The 22,205-nt window shown below is 29.5% G+C and overlaps 1 protein-coding gene across 1 annotated transcript in view; it reads right to left on the reverse strand.

The window, feature by feature from the left end:
• Positions 1 to 21,057, reverse strand: part of LOC123292996 — a 177,640-nt gene extending 156,583 nt beyond the window's left edge. Inside the window, exons 1-2 of the mRNA XM_044873710.1 lie at positions 21,033 to 21,057; positions 19,663 to 19,799 (exon numbers count right to left, since the gene is read on the reverse strand). Of these exons, the coding sequence (XP_044729645.1) occupies positions 19,663 to 19,799; positions 21,033 to 21,057 (162 nt within the window). The remainder of the gene's footprint in view (positions 1 to 19,662; positions 19,800 to 21,032) is intronic.
• Between the last annotated feature and the right edge of the window lie 1,148 nt (positions 21,058 to 22,205).

Consider the following 22,205-nt stretch of genomic DNA (forward strand, 5'->3'; position numbering starts at 1 on the left):
AGATATGTATCCCTAAGTTAAGACGGTTCTATACACATTTTTCAATGGCGTAAAATCATTATTTGATTGGCGTGAAACTTTTTTATTTTTTAAGACTCCTCTTAAACATTCGTTGGTAGAAAAAAATGTTTTTATAAAGAAAAGCGGTTTTCCAAATAAGAATGGTTAAAGTTACATTTTAATTTCAAGCACTGCGATTATACTCTTTACACTGAAAATTGTGAAAGTTGAAAAGATTTTCGAAAAATAAAAGTAACCGGTGCAGATAGAAAGAATATGAGTACCTATAACCTAGCCAAATTTCAAATTGATAGGGTAAAGGGTATAATCGCAGTGCTTGAAATTCAAATGTAACTTTAACCATTCTTATCTGGAAAACTGCTTTTCCTTATAAATATTTTTTTCCACCAACGAATGTTTAAGAGGAGTTTTGATAAAAATTATAAAGTTTCACACCAATCAAAAAATGATTTCACGCACATTAAAAAATGTGTATAGAACCGTCTTAAGTGGTTTTTACTTTCACTATTGTAGCTTAGTAAATTGTATAATAAGGCCAGGTTAAATAAATTATTACTAATTCATTTAATATACTTTGAATATGAATCAGAATACTTACGAAGTTTTCACAGATGTGTTACAATTTAATACGACAACTGATGGGGAAATGAGTATCTCAAGCTCAAACGTTGTGTTAGAAAAGGTTTTTCATAGTTCTTGAAAATACGACGTAATTTGCAAAACAAGAACTTACCGATTTGCTTTTAAGAATAAATCACGTTACTACTAGACTAGAAAAAAAATTGGAAGCTTCTTTTCAATAGATTATTATATATTATAAAAAAAATCGGTTCTGGTTTTTTAACGAATTCAATTGAAAAATAAACTGTAGAAATTGAAACTGGGTAAAACAAGCTCTTGTTTGAGGTTGCTCATACATTTTAATGCTGAAATATGGAGAAGAAATAACATCGTCTGATTGATACCTTTAAATCCACTTTCTGAGGGCAATTGGTTGACCGAATTAAATCTCTGGGTATAAGATAAATGATAATGTACTGAAAATGATTTCTTAAGAATTTTATCTACTTTTTGTAATCCATTACAGGAAAATACATTCACTTAATTTCATAAAATTGAAGAAGAAAATTCTTCGAAATAAGAATAAAATGTCAACATGGCTTTAAAAAAAAAAAGTTGTCATTTTATGAAATGATCAAAATATTATCATTATTATCTTCTATTATCAAATTTGTTTCATCATATCATGTTCTCTTCTGTATTCTTGGAAATCGAATCTAATATATACGAAATATTATCATCTTGTGTGTATCAAACTACTTATTGAAGATTATCATTTCATCTCTTTTTATTATTTTCATTTTTCGTGTTATATTCTTGTTATTGTTTGTTATTTAACAAAGTTCAATACAGATAAATAACGATTATTATTATTAAAAATATTAAATAATATTCATATTTGAAACTTGATGAGGGCAATACTTTCGAAATGGGAAAATAACATTTCGAATTTATTTTCTCAGGGATAACGACCGTTGTTAATTTTTTTTAAATTATTTCAGGGGAAGAATCTAGCTTAACGCATAGGAATAGGACAGAGGCTTCTGGAAATCATGAAAAATGCGCTAATTATGAATGTGTGAAATTCAAGACAAAGAGAAAGAAGATATCAGAGCATTGGTATCACTTTTAAGGTAGCCATAAAGATATCTTACATATCTTTGAAAGTTTAAAACTTCTTTATTCACCTTTCAGTAAAGGAAAGTTATTGTAATTGGTCAGATTTTCGAAATCAAAATTTTCAACATATCTTTACGTTTCGTGGTCAGGACAAGGAATTAACACCAATTTGGAGAAGAAGTATGTTTGTGTTAGGGGATTTTTTTTCTCGTTTAATTGTTTCTTTGGTAATCGATGCCTCGCTAACAAAAAATGTTATGCACAACATTGTGATGTCGATCGAAGCATATTAAAGGCAATATGATTGAAAAAATGGACACCTATATTTTGTCCTAATTTTGTAATCGGTAGAAAGTGATGACTACGGAAAAATGTTTATTGTTTTCAAGGAACATTTTTTATCCATTTCTTTTAAATGTGTCGAATGTTTTTGCTATAACTCATACTGCGAAATTATTCGTGTGGACCAGATTGGCTACACAACTTGTTTTTTAATCAATTTAGTTTAGTTGCTTAATGTGTCAAATTCAGTTTTGATAACCTACTGGATTGCCTTTATTGCAAGAAAATGGTGTTAAATTATCGTTATTAACATCGCGATTACATTTAATGATCAAGTGCAAAGCCAAGAATCAATTCCCCAAAGAGTCATTTTTATAATCAAGAAAATTTTAAAGTAATGTTCTTCCTAAAAATTCATTTTTTAATAATAATTGTCCGTCAAATTTAAAATGAACTTTTGAATGAATGAATGAAGGATTTTTTTGTAAGCTATTGTAAAACATGATGATTTAATATAAAATCGTCAGAAAAATTAATTAGATAAAATAAAATAAATAAGATTTCCAGAATTTTTTCCAGAAACAGCCATAAAAGGTAAAAAATTACAAACTGATCATTTTCTTCGCTGTCCAAGCTATCGATAAAGTTGCAAATAAGGAAGAAACTCAATCAGTAGCTTTAAAAATGTTGTATCTGATGACACGATCATTATTATAATCTTAGAGTGACATCATTTTTAAGGATTATGTTTTTATTAAAATTTTTGCTACAAAAAATGTAAAGAAGTCAAAGTTGATTAAGATCAATTTATCAAAAACCACACAAAAAGTATGAGCTACTTTATTTTTATAAAAATATAAACCAAATAAAAATATTGTACACCCATCACCGTAAAAAACGTGAGTGCACACAATTTAATAACAATCGTTATATAATATAGAAAAAAAATAAAAATGAAATAAAAAGAATTCGCAGTAAAGTTTAATTCATCATTTTTCCTCTTATCTGACATTTTTTTTTTTTTTTTTTTTTTTTTTTTAAACAAATATATTCGTATAAAAAAAACATGGAACATTATAATAATAAAGCGGGAGATGTGTCAAAGTGTATAAAATGCACTATCATCTTTTTTGACGCGACAAACAAAAACCAATGGTAACAGCAATTTTTTGTTAGACATCAAATTTAAATTGATTTTTTTATTTAAAAATAAAAAAAGACCAAAAGAGAATGGTTTGAATGAGTCACATGACTTCCATTATAATATTATTCCTCATTCAAATTCTCGTGGGATGTCCTTGCCGAGTATACTTGCCAAAGGTAGCCGAACTAAAGCATTCATTGCCATACTCTCGACTTTGTAAGTATCTCATTGCTATGACTGGCGTCAGAGTGATAACAGCTGATGCAGTAGCCCTCAGTATGTAAAGCTAATACACCAACACAATTTCACCAGCTTTTTCATAAAAAATAGGTTATAAGTGGCAACAAATTATAAAATTTTTAACTTTTCTTTTATATTGTAAAGTAAATCTTTAATTTAAAAATAAAAAAAAAAAAAAAACGGTGACATAAAATCATATCTGATCAATTTATTTGTAGCATCGGAGCTCCTAAGAAGATAAAACGATTTTGTTTTATTTGAAAGGGATACTTGATCAAGAGTGTTAGCTAAGTTTCAAGGAAAGCTGCTAATCCATTAGGAGATCATCACCTCTTTTCAATTTGTTATCGGGTATGGCACCTTAAACTTGCACTTGAAGTTAAAAACACTCTTGATCAAATTTCTTTCATACACAATTGAAATTTTCTAAATTTAAAAAATCCCCGACAAATGTTTTTAAAAGCGTTCTAAAATCTTTATGTTAACAGTCTAAAAAATTTAATTTCTAAAACGTCCACCTAAGTGAACTTAGAGTCATGAATTTGATCTCTTAAAGTCTATTAACCTGTTTTAGCTACAGAACAAGGCAAAAAAAAGGCATTACAATCAGATACGCAGGAAAAGAATTACTTTTCGCTTAAGAGCAGTGGTAAAACAAGTAGACTGAAGATCGAAATGGCATAACGGAAGTAAAAATAATAATAATAATACATATTATAATGAATATACTTGTTTTAAAAAATTTGTCATATTTTTCGATATATACAACGCTTTTGCATATTTAAATGATAAAACATTTTCCAACAAATTTTATCGTAATATCAACCCCTCGTTTATAGTCTCTAAAAGCTTTCAAACAATCATGCATATGATTTTTATGATTTTCTAAGATATTGAAATATTTCATTTTGTCTGCCCTCTGTCTTCTCCAAGATATGAGAAAACTTTTGCCTGAAAGTCAATTCTAAAATGCTTTTAAATCTTCACTACTAAAATATCTGAATGGAAATTAAATTCCTGAATATCTGAATGGAAATTAAATTCCTGAATATCTGAATGGAAATTAACGAAAGAACCCACAAAATATAATATTATCTTAATCATATTTGTATTAATCGAATATAAGCCATTCTCTATTATATATGAAAAATTATATCATCCAAATGGCCTCTTACTATCTTTATACAGTTTTTAAAGAGTGGATCAAATTAAAGAAAGAACCCACAAAATATAACATTATCTTAATCATGTTTGTATTAATCGAATATAAGCCATTCTCTGAAAAATGAAAAATAATATCAGCCAAATGGCCAGCTCTGGAACTAATTTAAAAGTTATAATGTTTGAAAATTTCGGGTCGTTATTCCGGCTATGACTGGCCGGATGTTAGTGTTTAGTTGCTCCAACGTTGCAGGTTTATTGATATAGACACGATTCTTAAGAAAAAATTCCAGAACAATAAATTTAATGGCGTATTCTTATCTGAACGCACGCTACGATGAAACACGCTTTTTCTTTATCTCCATAATATAGATTTCTCCCAAACTCGTACATAATTATGTGAATTGTTCCCTCACAAGGGCGATTAAATTGGCCATAATCTTCTTTAAAGTCTATACACAGTTATTACGGAATTTTAAATTCAGTAGAACAAGTGAACAACATTACCATCGATTAACGGTGATCGGTGTTAATCGTTGTTAAGTGTTAGTTAAAGTATTCAGAGCATTCTTATTTACAGAATTTCAAACCTAGAAAACTGAAATTGGATTGGTCTTAGCAGGCCTTATACAATTACAAATATAGCCAGCTATATTTGAATACATGTTGACGCAGAAATACTTCGGGATACGGGATTGTGCTAACAATATACGCCCAACAGTGTATGGTATCGAGTAATGGAAGCTGAACCAAAAAGAAAACAGACACTGAAGATATGGGAGAGAAAAATATTAAGATAAATATTTGCAGGCCAGCAAGTAAGGAATTTCAGGGAAAGAAGATAAAACTAAGAACTATACGAACTATGTAAAGAACCAAACTTGATAAGATCACAGAGGTTGAGATGTTGGGGCATGTATTTCGTCGATTTTCCGATAAAAATTGTCAATTTCAAATGTTTTGTTTAAATGCAAAGAACTTTGAATAACTCACAAAAAGCTCAACCCTCAAAGAAGAAAAGAACCCATTCCCGAGGATTATTAACTATTAATTTATTTGGAAATCATAAAATCATAAACTTCCTACTTGGATAACAAAAATTAGTGACCATACTAATTTATAATATTGAAACTTTTAATGACACTAAAACTGATATTGACCCTCTTAAAATACTTAAATTATCAAGTGTAGTAACTATAACCTATAATTGGTCTTTATGAACTACTTCATTTCATGTTTAAATAGTTTAAATTATTAGGTATGGAATCACGATATTTCTGTCAAAAAATCGTATAAAAACAAAATAAAAAATTTTTAACTACTATATCATTACACTATTTTGATTGTTGATGGTGTTGGTTAGCTTCAATTATTAGAACATTAGTATCGTTAAGTTATCCATTATCATTTATTCAAGGCTGAACATTCTATAAAATTAGTAATTTTTGTTTTTAAACTCGAATCACACAAAAACAACCGAATTATATATCGTAATGGAGCTTTTTCAGCTGTATGTTATTCTAAAAAATTAAAATATCGTCAAACTATTAACAATTTAATATTAGTTATGATGACAATATTATGTAGCCTCTACGTCTTGTCCTGTAATTATACTGCCATTAAATATAGAAAAATTACAATAACTAAATTAAGTTAAAAAAGGTCCATCATGATAGACATGAGACGTGTGACATTATGGCTACAAAGTTTACGTAGATGTTACATTTCGTAAAATATTTGAGAAATGGCAAACACTTATTTTCGATTTTTCGAATGCAGGTATCTGTGTCAATTCTCAACCTCATGAAAACCAGCCACTTAGATAATTTTTATCCCAAATGATAAGTTTTTATCCCAAATTATTATCCCAAATGATGAAGTTTTGTCCCAAATATTTTTAATATTAAATGACGAAAAATGACTATGATATAATTTATGTGTCATGTAGGGGAAATTTTGAACAACTATAACGTTAATTTTATTTTTAAACTTTCAAATTATCGGTTAGTTATAATATTTAACTCAAAATTTAAGAAAAAAAAATTTTATATTGTCCAATTTCTTATTTTGTTCCATACATGCAGCAAAAGTTTTCATGAGGTTAATACAATTACATGGCAGGTGTAGTCAGTAGTCTCTGTTAACCAAAAACTTAAGCAAACTTTTCTCTACTTTGGAAAATTTTAAGTCAAAAGTCCTTTATATAGAGTTTTGTTCAAAATCAAACGGTAAAGCAGTTATGGGCACTATCGAATTTTTCTTTGTAGTCTACTAGAGGGGCTATTTTCGACCATGTTAAGCATAGCTTCTTCGCCGAAAAGTTCTTACTGTACTGATCGTTCTGCATTAGCTTTAAGAAAATTACCTGTTCCGTCAAATGACGATGCACATTTAAGAACATTTGTTTATTAGGAACTATTCGATACAGCCACAATTAAATAAAGTAAATTTCGGCATATTCCTCATTTGTAAGCGTAGCCGTTAAATTCATCTGAAAATTACAATTTAAAAATAAAAAGCACAAACATAAACAACAAAATACGCTCTTTTAGTTTGATCGCTAAATGTGTGTTTCTGTGTGTTTGTCTGCCTGTGGCCTTCTTAGCGCCTGAATGGATGAACCGATTTTAATTTTTTTGGTTTCATTTAAAAGGTAATTTAACGGAGAGTGTTCTTAGGTATGCGAGTGTTCAAGTGCGAGTTTAGGTTTCCGTATCCGAAAAAACTAAAAAATTGGCGATGATCTTCGAAATCGATTCAAATTGGAAAAGGCATGGCATATAAATAATTAATATGGAAATGAATGGTCAAATAAACCTGGTTCAATTCATTTCAAAAAGTGGAATGGTAAAATAATTAAGTAATTTAAAACAATAATTCAATAGAACAAAGTCAACTCAAATATTTCAATTTCAATTAAAATATTTCCATAAATTTGTCCCAAAAAATGATAGCTCTCTAAGTATCTTTTTCATCTCATGTGATGTCCTTGACCATCACTTTGACATTGGTTTAAGAAGGAGTGTAATAAGTTTAAAGTGTTTAGCTGTGCGTCTACGTGTTTCTCAGTAGCATCGTAAACACTGTCGAACCGACGAACATTTTATAAGTTTCCAAAAATCGGTTGACAAGAATTAAATCGCATTTGTCGGGGGTTTTTTAAATTTTGTAAATTTCACTAGTTTAAAAGCTCATTGAATTGGAATAATTTTGAGCAATGATTGACTTTTTTATTGTTACTTTTTTTTTTTTTTTTATGATTATAAGAGGACAAATTTAACCTAAAAGAGGGTTGTCATAAGTTTGATATAGTATAAGAAGTGTCTGAATGTCTGTCTGTTGCATTGTAATTCCTAAACGATTGAACCGATTATGATTTTTTTTTTATTCAAGTACGATTTTTATTCAAGTGTTTTTTACAATTTTATGTACGAGTTTGGAGTTTTGTACCTGATAACAACTAGTAAAGAGGGTGATCTTTAAACGACTAAGCAAATATTCTTGGGAGATAGTTAAGAATACTCTCAATCAAATTTAATTTCAAACAAACACAAAACAATCAAAATCATCCGCTGATTTTCCGTCAAAGGGTTTTTTTAAATTTTTAATTTAAAATTATTAATTTTCATATTTCACATGTTTCATCTTGTTTCTATAATCATTCCAAAAAAAAAAAAAATATTTAATAATTTGTTTCAAGACGTTATAAAGTTCATAACTGTAAATATATTTGAAAAATTAAAAAAGAACGAAAAAAAAAAAGAAAACAAGGAAAAAGGAACAACAATATAAAAGGATAAATTATAAGCAGTAAAGTAGGTACAATAAATGTTAGGTATGTTGTATACAATATTAGAAATGAAAGTTTATTCGAATGAAAGAAACAGTCATTTTCATCTTAATAGCAACTCACACGCGAATTTCACATTATTGTATTACTTATAATAGTTAGTGTAGGTAGCTAGTAGGTAGTATCAAACAATCAACATTGTGTGGAAACTCCATCAACGTTATAGTGAAAGCGCAGGCAATTCACTATAAACAGAGAATCTTTTATTAAAGCCACTTCATCATTATTTATCTAGCGTAACAATAATACAATTCTTATTCGCATTTTTAACATTGACATACAAGAATAGACCACGCTAGTAACGGACGATCGTGTAAGTGGGATTCCAAACTCGGTTAAAAGAAAACGATGCTCTGAAGTACGTTTTGTCTCTTTTTTGGGCGTAACTTACTGGTGCACTTCCCCGCTTACAGTAAGCACTTGTCCAAGACTGTTAATGTGCAAACTCAACTAAAAAGAAACAAAAGAAACGAGTATTCTTCTTTCTTTATCGAGTCTGGGCAGATCACGCCCACTTTTCAGTCTATTATTATATGTCTATGATTTTTAACTAGTAAAGATTTTAAAATAATATGATATAAGATTAGGTTAATTGACTGATTTCGCTCTCTTGGAGCAATTTTATCTTTCTCATCCTGGTTGGTGGCCGATCCCTTTACGTGATAAATTTATTGGTACCTACCCATGATGTACATCTAGTCATTCACCGCTTAGCCTATTGACATGCCTAGTTCATTTCCATCTAAATTTTATATTACAGACTTTTATCTTAATATCGGAAGAATGTTCGCATTCCAAGCCCTTATATGTGGAATTTTCTCTTTTTTAAAGATTTTATCGGAGATATTCAATTGGAGATAATCTTGATTATCGAATTGGCCATATTAACCATTAAAATGTAAAACTAAACTTGATTCTATGACAAAATTTGAAAGTGAAATAGTGAAAGGCTGCTCATCTCCTTTTAGCAAAACAAAGTTTTACATGTAATCTCTATGGCGATACCCATGTACGACTTCACTACTGGGTATATTCCTTCTTGTTTAATTACGAATTTTAAACATTCGTATATTGCATACTAGATTTCTTATAACCAACTTCACTTTTCCAATCGTGAAGTGAGTTCTATGATTGTGACTGCCTGGTTGAATCCTACCAACTATAAGGCTGATTAGCTTGAAATCGGTTAGCTTTATAGCTTGAAATTAATTGGTTGATGTCAATGGTTGACATAAACTAGTAGACTTTGAGGATGATGCCTAAACAGGTATCACAATCTAAAGAATTAAAGTCCTGGGATGTTTATATCGGAGAATCAAATAATTTTCGTACTAGTGACTGCACTATGTGAAAATATCCAGTGGTTTAGTTTCTAAATGTCTACAAAACTTTAAAACCAGATTTGATTTCATAATATTATCGTAATTTATATACAAAAAGAACCTCTAAACTCGTATTGAAACCAGATAAGTGATCATCTAGTACTATATATGTATGTAGGTAGGTATATAATTTCTAGTCTCTCCTGTTATAGAACCCCTTTTCTCTCATTTCTTTACATATTGTTGTGCTGTTCGACTTACTTTGCTTTCTCCCCGCTCAGAAACAAATAAACTTTATTAACTTTCAAACCATATACATATAACAATGACTAGTTTATACTTGTTTAAATTATGGTCGACTCAATTTGAGATCATTATTATCGTCATTAACTAATTTCTCTATATATGTTTCAAGTATATACTTATAAATGCTTTTATCGATGTATATACTTATTTAGTAGCTACATAACTCGTGTATGAAAAAAATGGCATACTTTAATGTAAGTCTGAAACAAAAGTACATCGTTGAAATGGAGATAATAATATTTCCCCATTGTAATTTAAATTCAAAAGCTTTGATTTCAAATTGAGAGAGAGAAAGCGAGAAATTCAAGATAATATTTAACTGCCGCCTGTGGCATCGTAGCGCCTAATGGTGAGTGTTCTTAGCTATGTGTCAAGTGCAAATTTAAGGTTCCGTACCCGAACTACTTCCATCAAGGTATACCAAGTTTAGTCCCAAGTTTGTACCGCAAAAAAATATTGATGCTACGAACATTTGGTATAGGTATTCATAAAATCACATAATTAGCACATTTCCGACTGCCCGTCTGCCCGTTTGTCTGTCTGTCAACACGCCAATTTAAAAACGAAAAAAAGATATGTCAAAGTAACGTCGAGTTAGTACATTAGCTCAGGAAGTAAAAAGTAAACAAGTTGAGTTCGTAAAGCACAATTATAGGTAAATTGGGTTTCGGGTTCGTAGGCCCACCTACTAACCGTTACAAATAGAACAAAAATTTAAAAGTAAAAAAAGTTCCTTATAAAAAATTAAACAACTTTTATTTGAAATATTTTTTGGTAAACAACACTGTTTAGCCGTGAGGGCGAAAATTAGGTTAGAGACATTAGTATGTACATAAGTATTGTATTTATTTTAAATTTATATGTTATATTTATTATGAACATGTTTGTTTGTTATAGCGTATACTATATCCATTGAGGAAGTGAAAAGATAGATACTTCTACTACTTTGTATGTAAGAGTGGCTATCTTTCTTTACTTAGTCAATTGTTTGTTTTCTCTTGTTTTATTATATGTTCACGAGAAGCAATTTGGTTTTCAAAAATAATCATATTCGCGTGAGAGCTTTATATGAAAAATGATTAAGGAATGTCTTGCTTTTGGATAAAATGATTCGAATTTTCTTCTTCAATTTCTTAAAGTTTTTTTTGAAGATTTTCCTACAGAGCAAAAAACTGCATTTTTTGTGATGGAGACTTTATTTTTTCAGTGCTTCTACCTAAGCATTTTTAAAGGTCTTTTAAAAAATATTTTGACCAAAATGTTTTTTTTTTTTTTTTAGCATTATATCACCTTGATTTCGGTTGGTGTCGAACGAAAATGTTTCGTCTGTCGGGTAGAAGAATTACAATTTTATTTTATTTCTGAAGGAACATTCGTATCATAGTTAAAGTGTATTAAAAAATGGGAAGGTAGAGAGAAAAACAAGTTTATGGACTCCACATCTCTTGACAGTCATTATGAAAATTAGCCATGCCGTGTCTCTGAGACTTAAGACTACCACTGCAAGGTTAAATAGGTATGAATATTCAGTAAAATGGACGGTTAAGCATTTGTAAAATTTATTAAAAATAAAATAAAAAAATTACGAAAACTATACTATTTCCCACATTATGATAAGAAAGACATTACAAATAGACATTTTATCACATAATAATACTCGTATGTAACATCATTATTGGCTTGAAAATCTCATACAGCGTATTATTACAAATAAACGAAAGAATCAAAGTAAATTTGTATTTAAATCTAAATAATATGTAAACAAAATTGAATATATAGAAAGTATATTAATGGACTAGAAAAAAAAATAAATTGAAAGGATTTTTTTTTATTCCTCTTTTCATTCTTGTAAGTATAAAAAGAAAAGTGTATGGAAAATATCTTTACCTAATCATACTCTTCTCCATTCGTTTCTATTACAGAGTGTAGCGTAAGTGGATATACAGGTACAAATTGGATGAGTGTATTTATTATTTCGCTGATTTGTAACGTGCCCTAAGAATTAAAACTAAGTATTTATTAATTATCTGAACTTATTGATTTTCATAAAGATAACTCAATAATAAAATATTTGTTAATTGTTTTATTTGTGCTGTTTAGCTTATGGTTATTAATGAATTATATGGTGATTTTTTTCCGTCCCTTTTTTTTTCGAAAAATGTCAAAAATAGTTATTTTTTTTTTTTTTTATTATTGTGTAAAATATTTATTAGAATAATTGTTTTTTGTTATCAGAATTATGATAAATATCTATTCAATAATACAATTTTATCTTTGTTTTTTTGAATCACTTTCATTGTTTATCCAGCATCGTCATCATTGACATCATTTTTATCAACATTATTTCATCCTCGACCTCATTCTCGTTGTCAATGTCGATAGTAAAATTCTGTGCAAATAAGTTGTCGCATTGACCATCACAGTACTCACATAAATCGATGCAATGCAAGCCGTAACTTATGCACGCACACTTTTTATGTACACATCCAGATTTATAGGAACATGCAAAATTATGAAGTTTAATCATTTTTCGATAAAAAAAAGGACGGAAAAGAAAATATTTCTGGAAAACTAAAGGTTATATTAAAAAAAAAGTTATACAAGAATTGTAGGTAATTCAACTATCTTTAACTTTTGAAAGAAACTTTCTTTCATTGAACCTTCAGTTTCCGAGATAAATAGGAAAAACCGTAACCGTTTTCAGTCCGCCATTTTGTAAGCCATGCGATAAGAATCTTAACATTGAAATATGTTTTTTAAGATGTCAAAATAGACAGTTTCCATTTATTTTTTTGTCTATTAGCATTTTTTCACTCCAAAAGTTTTATTCCCATCGGTTATGTTGATGCAGGAAAAACCAACCAAAAATACACATTATTTATCTAGGATCAATCTAAGTATTCGACGACAGTCCTTTCAGAAAGATTGCAAATTTGATAGTTTGTTTTTAGGTTAATAATTGAATAAAAATGCAAAACATATTTGGTTCGATTCTCCAAAAAGCAGGATGTCTGTTGAAAGATACCACGAAACTGCAATTTTGAAGTTATTTCATAATGAACATTCGAACTAATTTGAATAACGTCCGCCATGAATATTAAGTAATTTAAGAGTTGCCTGAAACTAATAATTTTCTAGTCTCTCGATTCGAATCTCTCGGTTCTGAAAATTTTCGAAGGAGAAAAAGTTGTTTCATTATAACTTTGCAACAGCATCAAATTTCTTGTAATTCTAAAATGACTGATGATTTGGCATAAATATCCCGAAAATAGTTGAAGTTTACAAATGGATATAGCCAAGTCACTTTACAAACCGTTAATTCAAAAAAAAAAATTAATTTAATAATTCTTCTAACTGTATATCTACTCTCGTCTTACTCTGTAAATTTTATTATTTTTTGAATGTTTATGTTGTGGGTTATTATGGTTGTGTACTCCAAAAAAAGAAAATGTATAATAGAAAATGTTAATATAATGAAACTGATTATCTCGACTAGAAGTATAATACACTTTTTGAAATGAAAAATATGTTAGAAAAATATACCGTTCCAAAATAGATTATTAGGATATTTACATAATTGTTTGAAACATTTTTAGGATAATCACCAAATTTGTAAGCATTATTATCGATTATATATTTTTTGAATACATTTCACCTGCCATTGTGACCGAATTTCTTAGCACAATTATACTCTCTTAACTGTAACTAATATTCACCTATGAAATTTTTACGCCGGTAGGAAGTTTTTTTTTTTTTAACAATTATTATATCCTGCATGTATGTAATATACAGAATGTTCGATTTACATATAGGCATATAAATATCACGAGTATGGCAGAGTACATGCGTTAAGCAATGCATCTTAGTAAGAGGTATTATAGGTGTTATATGAAATTGCAAAATTTACTTGTATCGTGGCTTATCTGTTGTAGTTCATCTATTCAACTAAGAAACTCCCACTCTCCACGCATCTTACAACTATTTCAACGGATATCGAAGCTTCAACACATATGTATAATACCTCTCACTGAAACCCATTGCTTCACGCATGTATTCTGTCATACTCGTGATATTTATATGCCTAGATGTAAATTGAACATTCTGTATATCACGATATACTAATTTTAGTCCCAGGTTTTAACGTTTTAAAATATTGATTATACGAATTTTCAGTACAGATGTTCATAAAATCTCTTGCTTAATATAGTTCATTTCTGTTTGACCGCTCATCTGTTCGTCTGTTCGTCCGTCTGGACATAAAAGTGAGGAGTTCTTATGGAGTTCTTATGGAAAACAGCGTATTTGAAGTAAAATATTCAATATCTCGACGTAATATCCATCTATTTAGTAGTTTAATCTAACCATCCGTATTTCTGACCGATTTTAGTACCAATTTGAATTTTCGTTAAGTAACGTGTGTAACATCGGTATTCCCCGTTATTCCTCGGCAAATCCTCAACCAATTCATCTTATAAATAAGCTTGAATATTGGCGGGCTAATAGTCGCGGAAACAAAGCACTGAATTTCAAAAATCTGAATAGTGGAGCGGATTTTAATGCGGTTTTCTGCATACGATTTGTTAGAGCGCCAAGAAATTTTGTGGTCTAAATTTATTTATAAGGAATTAAAAATATGCAATTCGCATAACTAATATGCATTTTCTAATAGCATTTTAAGCATCCGTAAATATAATTCGGTTTATAATGATGAAAATGATTCCAATCTTGTTTCAAACAGGCGGATTTTGGGGTTGCTTCACGCGAATATTGGGACAGAATTGGTATTCGAAGTACCTGATGGCCGCCTGATAGGTACCTGAGCATGATATTCGTGTTCAGCTACCCCAAAAACCTCCCAGTAAGAATCACTTTCATCACTATTAACCGAATTGTGAATTTAATATATTTACGGTAAATTTAAAATGTCATAATAAAATATTTATTGTATTATTTACACAAATTGCATATTTTTAATTTCTTATAAATCAATTTAGGTCACAAACTTTTCCGACGCTCTAATGAATCAAATTCAGAAAGCCGCACCTAAATCCATCTTATTGCTAAAATTTTTCTAACTTTGTCTGTTTACAATGTTTCGTTTCTACGATTATAAAAAGCAATCTTTGTTCAGTAAATTAATAATTTTCTCTTCTTCATAAAAAATATTTTTGAATAAAAACATAACCATGAAGTTAATTAGGATAATCAAGATTTTTTTCATTCAAATGTTAACAAATTATAATTATATATAATACGTAAACAGACCTTGTGCTAGATGTCGAATGTAATTGAACATTCTAGTAGAACATTCTAGTATGCAGAATCATTATAATAACATTATTTACTTAATTTATTTATTTTGCAAATGAGAGAAAATGTTTCTCTTATGTTAGCAAGTTATCACGAGGACTATTATATTTACATCTTATCTGTCAATAATTACACAGTTCTTATTCTAGCTACTTCGTAGTGTTTGTCTTCTTATAAATAATTTACCTGAAGATATTCTATAATTGTATGCAAAGTACCTACTGACACCGCAATTTTTTTTCTTACGTGTAGATATATCAATAATTAAGTTGTTATAAAAACTGTGTTAAAGACAAATAATTTATTTACCTACAATAAGAAAAAAAAATTCACACGATAAATATGGATAATGATTGTAACTAGCTCGAACCGAATCAAATTTCGCTTCCGTGGTTACCGTAATCCACTACCCTGTACTCGTGGCTTAAAACAAAAAACAACAACTTTCTTAGAAAAAATCAAAAATTCTTAAATTAATATTTGGAGAACATGTTTTTAATAAAAAAAAACCTTTAACAAAAAGAAAACCATCTTCAAAAGAAAAAATTTTCCAAAAAAAATTAATGTGCACTAAAAAGTAAAAAAATTATGATAATATAATGTAGTTAAAATTATTGTTATTCTTGGAGTCGGTGTCAGCCAAGGAAACAACTCTTTCAGAACAGTTTGCTACATTAGCTTGGCTGACACCGGCTACTAAACTAACAATAATTTTAACTACATTATATTATCGTTATTTTTTTACTTTTTAGTGCATATTAGTTCGTTTTGGGAAAGTTTCTATTTTGTTAAAAGTTTTTTTTAGTTTGTGATTTTTAGTGAACCTGAAGTACACTAGCTAGTTTGTCACAAAAGAATCATCGAAATCGGCGTGATATTGAGTTATTTGTCCTCTAGTCGTGCATACTTAATGCAAATCTAAGACTTTTATGGTTTTCTCATGGATGCCGCTGTCAGAACTGGACCAAAATGAAATGAGATCACACAAGAAGCACCAGCTTTCAAATTGATAAGGAATCATCAAAATCGGTTCACCCACTCGAAAGTTCTGAGGTAACACACATGAAAAAATACACCTCCTTTGACTGGATAACCTCCTCCTTTTTTGTTTGAAGTCGGTCCAAATAATATTTATATGTCTAGAGTATTAAGAGAGCACCTGTAAAAACTAACATGTTTATCGAATAATGTTTTGAGTATTACATGCCTAGAGTACTAGGAAAGTATCTCAAAAAACTGGCATGTTTGCTTAATAAACTTAAATTATTAAAAAAAATATTACTTAATTATTTAAATTTATGACATTTTTTCGTTCAAGTTATTTGTCTAGGCATAATAAGCAAAAGCTAGACATAATAAGGTTGCAAAACGAAATCATGGACTTTGGTAAAGAATTCAGGAAGATAAGGGCAGGTTAAAACAGAAAAAAACTTGCTAGAGTAATAATATATAAGATGATGAATTCAAATTGAGCTTCCTTATCTAAATTTAAAAAAAAAATAAAACACATAAAATGTAGGTATAACATTTAATCTGGCGATGGGCCATCTGCAGCAGTTTATTCGTTCGAGGTATTTTAGTATGCTTTTTCAAAGTCTTGGGGGGGGGGGGAGTGGTTGGCTATAACTAGCCGTTATAAGCAATATAGCCGTTAGCAATAGGAAAGTTGATGGCTTTTGATGATTAACAGTTACAATTTACATTTGCTGTTGACATGAACCCTGTATTGAATTTAAGTAAAACAAGTGAAAACAAACAATTGACTGAGTTAATTGTTGAAATACCATGTATAGTCAGTGTTGATTTCTTTATCACATCATATATACCAACATGTGACACATACATAACTGATAATCAAGTATAGTACATATTATAAAATTTCCGCCCTAATTGTCGCCCTCACGGGTAAACAGTGATGTTTACGAAAAAATGTTTCAAACAAAAGTTGTTTAATTTTTGATAAGGAACATTTTTTATTTTTAAACTTTTATTCTATCTCTAACGGTTTACTAGATGGGTACTACGGACCCATGACCCAATTGACCCATGTTGCTCATTTACGAACTTGACCTCACTTTTTACGTCCTAAGCACGCTGAAATTTCAGCTTGATATCTCTTTTCGCTTTTGAGTAATCGTGTCCACAGACGGACGGACGGACAACCGGAAATGGATTAATTAGGTGATTTTATGAACACCTATACCAATTTTTTTTTTGTAGCATCAATATTTTTAGGCGTTACAAACTTGGGACTAAACTTATAATACTATGTATATTTCATATATACATGGTATAACAAGTTATTATCGTTAAAGACTTTCAGTCATAATTTTGGGACTACTTGTATACTTAATTCAATTATTCACAGTTGCGACAAGAAACTAAATCGAATAGTAGACTTTAAGTTAAATTTAGTTTGGAAACCTGATATTAGCTTGGAGAAATTATACGTTGAAATTGCTACTATAATTTCAGATAATATGGAATACTTCAAAAACCGTGAAGGTTCCATTTAATAAAAATACAACTTTGATGAATTTCACGTTTCCGAACAGCTTGTGTCGTATAGCGTGAACATCCCTGTATGTATAAAGTTTGATCATCACTCTTTAATTCATGAAATAAACCATAATTTCAAATAAAGTTTAAATCAAAACAAGAACGAGAATAAAACAAAACTGTTGACCAATAAAGTAATATTTTTGTTTTTATTATATCATATAATATACTTTTTTCTTATCAATCCCATATTTTATATAAATGATTTTATATTATCTATATATTGTATAGGGTGCAAGAGTTGTCTGTAGTTAACCCTTCTTAAAAACATTCAAGTTTAATATTTTAAAGTTAGGCTATGAAGAAAATGCTATTTAATGACATTTCTAAATGAAGTCATTCCTGTTATCGGTTTTTGTGAAAAGTGATGTTATCGTTACTAGTTTAAGATTGGTTATTACAAAAGGAAACGACGGTAAACACACACATATAAGGTTCATAATTTAAAACTCAAAAATAACAGTTTCACAAAAAACTACCACCGTATGTAGGGCCTCATAAATAGCTGCATATACGATAGATTCCTCTTTTTAGTTTTTAAGATAATTAACCAAAATTATCACAAAATGCAAGAAATTCAATATTTACGTTTGGAAACGTTGCACATGTGTTGAAGATATGGCATTGTATTGTCACAAAATGATTTTATTAAATAATGATAAAACTATGTTTTTGTAATAATTTAAATATAAAATAATTCAACAAAGAAATAATATTGTATACAATTAAACTATTCACGAAATTAAAATTACCAAAGACTTTTTTGGTTATGAACTTATCATAAAATATCTTCATAAACATTTTAGTGTTATCAGATTTTATACCTACGTCGCAATTAACTTTTTTTAAATACATAAAAACATATTTTTAATAATCAAAACTCTACGAAATAAATAAACAAAGAATTTAATAATTAAAATTTTTTTTATATCATGAATACAAGGTAATATTTTTCACTTATGTTATGATATATGCGTGAAATTCGAAAGATAAGTTTATTTGAAGAAAAGACTTCAAACGAAAAATATTAATTTCAAAGGCACAAACCTTATACGAATATTGAATATTATCTTTTCTGGTTCAATTAAAACATCCCTCTAATTCATAACTGGCAGGCACACGAACACTCTAAATTAAAAAGTTCTTCTTTATAAAATCACAGACATTTTTTTTTTAAAGATATTTTGTAAGCCGAATAGCTTAGACAGTATTTGATAGCAAAAATATTCTATGGGACCCTATAAAAAACTACGTATCATAGCTTTTTGCGCGTTTGTTCATTCAATTACAACAAAAATGGTATTTATAGGAAAACACCTTTAATAGAAATTTTTTTTTTCGAAGAGTGTCTAGATTCCGCAAAAGACATACAAAAAAATTATTTTAGGAGATTGCGAATAAAAAATGGCACATTTTTACTTAATAACAACTTTTTAATTTAAAGTGTTCATCTACCTGTTACCAGTTATAGTATAGTAGACTGATCTTTTCATTCAGTCTGAAAATCCATAACTTCGGTGGAAATTTAATGCAAACATTTACACTTTAACACTCCTGTCTGATCTGCCCTGCAAATAAATGAATTATTTCTTTGATCACTTTTTCAATACGCAGATTATAAGCTGTATTATTTAGAATAGGAGCAATCGATATAGTTTTAGAATTATAGCCATATTTAGTACACACAAAAAATTTAACTTGAGTGTTTTCATGGAGGGTTTACTAAGATCGGCTCTCCTACTGTATTTATGTTACAATTTTATCAATAATATGCTGTATATACTAACTTGAATTAGGTCACCATATGAACCACCACCAGCAGTAAAATTGAGATGACACAGGAAAGGCAAACGATCTTCACGCGGACGTCGAATTTCTAGTTCATACGTGCGTCCCACTTCACCAAAGTATGTCCGGTTACATGCTGTAAATAAAACCAATAGTTATATAAACAACATTAAAAACTAAATGCATTATAACAACAGGAATAAAAACGTAACAAAAAAACAAACTACATTTGAAAAACTCTCATATCTTGGGGAAATATATTCGAGTCAATACTACAATAAGTTTTCATTTTATTAGGAAAAATGTTTCAAATAGATTTCAAATATATACACTATTCAGAATTGGAAGGTATTGCAGTCTTAAGAACCAATCGACCGATTTCATTTTTTTATCTTAAAGAGAAAATTGTATGTCCTTTCACATGAGGTATCACAAGGTAGGGTGTGAAATTTGAAATATCAAAGTTAGGGTAGCTGGGGGTTGGGGGTGATACCTTAAATTCTCTAAGTATCATTTTTGAACTTCTTCTTCGATATATTAATCGACATGTTTTCACTGAAAACAATAACCATATCGGGTCAAGAGTAATTAAGGTGGATAACTTCCATCTTCTGTATAGTCTATCTCAAGAACCAATCGATCGATTTATTTTCTTATCATGGTTAAATATAGAATTTTATGGTCTTTTAAATGAGGTATAACAAGGTAGTGGTGCCAATAGAATTTTCAAAGTAAGGGTAGCTGGGGTCAAGGGATGAAACCAAAAATTCTCTAGGTAACATTTTTGAACTTAACCCTCGATATCTAAATCGATATGTTTTCACACAAAACAATACTCGCATCCGATCAAGAGTTTTTAAAGGTGGATACTTTTGAAATGGTCACACGGTATACTCTATACATATTGACTACAAATCCATGCTAAAACTTTTTCGGATGAACTGACCCACCAGGCATCTCGCTAAAAAACATTATCCTATATGTAAAAGTAAGTTAAGTACCCAGGCGTCAGTTTTGCGCGGTAAAGGTGAGTACAGGTGAGTATATGAATGTCACACCCCTTGGTGTCTCAACTCTGCACCAGGAAATTTATACGCCGTTGCTGGATATAGCTCTGAGTAAGTATTCGAAACGAATCACATGAAGGCCGTAGAGAAATAAATCACATAAGGCTACGAGAATTTACGAGAGATCAAAATTTGTTTTAAACTTCCGGTGCCAAAGTTATCGTAGTTTTTTTGTGTACGATTTTTATGTAATTCGCTTCGAATACTTATGCAGAGTTAATACCCAGCAACACCGTAAAAATTTGCTGATGCAGGGGTGAGACACCAAGGGTTGTGCCATTCATATTCTCACCTGTACTCACCTGTACCGCGCAAAAGTAACGCCATGGGGCTTAAACTTACTTTTACATGTAGGAGCATTTTTAAAAGCTTATATTTAACTTGCAATGTATGTATGTATGTAACGGTGGATTCTTTGAACTCAATTTTGAAGTAGGTTCACCTTCCTTCGTCGGGCTCGCTCGAGCGTACAATTATACGTACTAAAAAGTAGAAAGTTATTTTACCTATAAGTCACTCATTCCTGACTATTTGTAAAATTTTTTTTCAACATGATTCCTAATGGATCATTTCACATTTAGCATGCGCTTGTAGTCTAATATAGTAATATTCAATTTCCATAACAAAATAAATTGTATAAGTATATTCAAGGCACCCGTTGAAGTATATTTATTACGTTAAAAATAATTTGTAACGAAATGTCAGACATATCAATCACTAGAAAGTTTTCGATATTATCTCACACGTTAAGACAAATAAACAAAGAAAAAAAAGAAAATACGTGCTGTATTAAAATAGATTACCTTATCTTAGTCCCGCTATACGTTTTAATATTGTGATTTCATGTGGACTAATTTATTTATAACATGTGATTTCACTGTTTTTTTTTTACATAAATATATTTATTTTTAAGCTCCTGGTATAAAAAGAAGGATGAGGAGAAATTACCTCCCGTCTGGCAGATATGTGTTTGTGTCATATACGGATGGATTTGAAGTCTGGTTCAATCAAGATTTTTTTCATGGGTTTATGATCAGGGTATATTTAAAAAAATTCATTTTACTCATGTTATTAACAGCCATTTGAAAAATAGAAACCAAGTGCTCATCTAATACAGAAAATGGATATTTTTTCTTGCATTAAATAACAAGAGTTTATTTTATTTATTTTTTAATAGGTTCAGAATCACTTAGTAAATGAATGTAAATGCACACAATCTTTAAAATTTGGAGAGTGAAAGTTCCGCCATTGTGAGAAAAATTCGCCATCGTTTCGGTCTATATCTCCGTAACCGTTAATTGTAGGCAATAAATGGTAAATAACTTTTATTGTAGATAGTTAAATTTTTTTATGTAAGGAGGCAATTTTTTTTCCTTATATATTTATTGAATTTTTATCATTACACTAACATGCCCTGTGCTGTTTTTAATTCATCCTTGCGTCTATAAAATTATTTATCTATAAAGGTAATTACC

The sequence above is a fragment of the Chrysoperla carnea genome, chromosome 2 (genome assembly GCF_905475395.1).
Source record: "Chrysoperla carnea chromosome 2, inChrCarn1.1, whole genome shotgun sequence".
NCBI lineage: Eukaryota > Metazoa > Arthropoda > Insecta > Neuroptera > Chrysopidae > Chrysoperla > Chrysoperla carnea.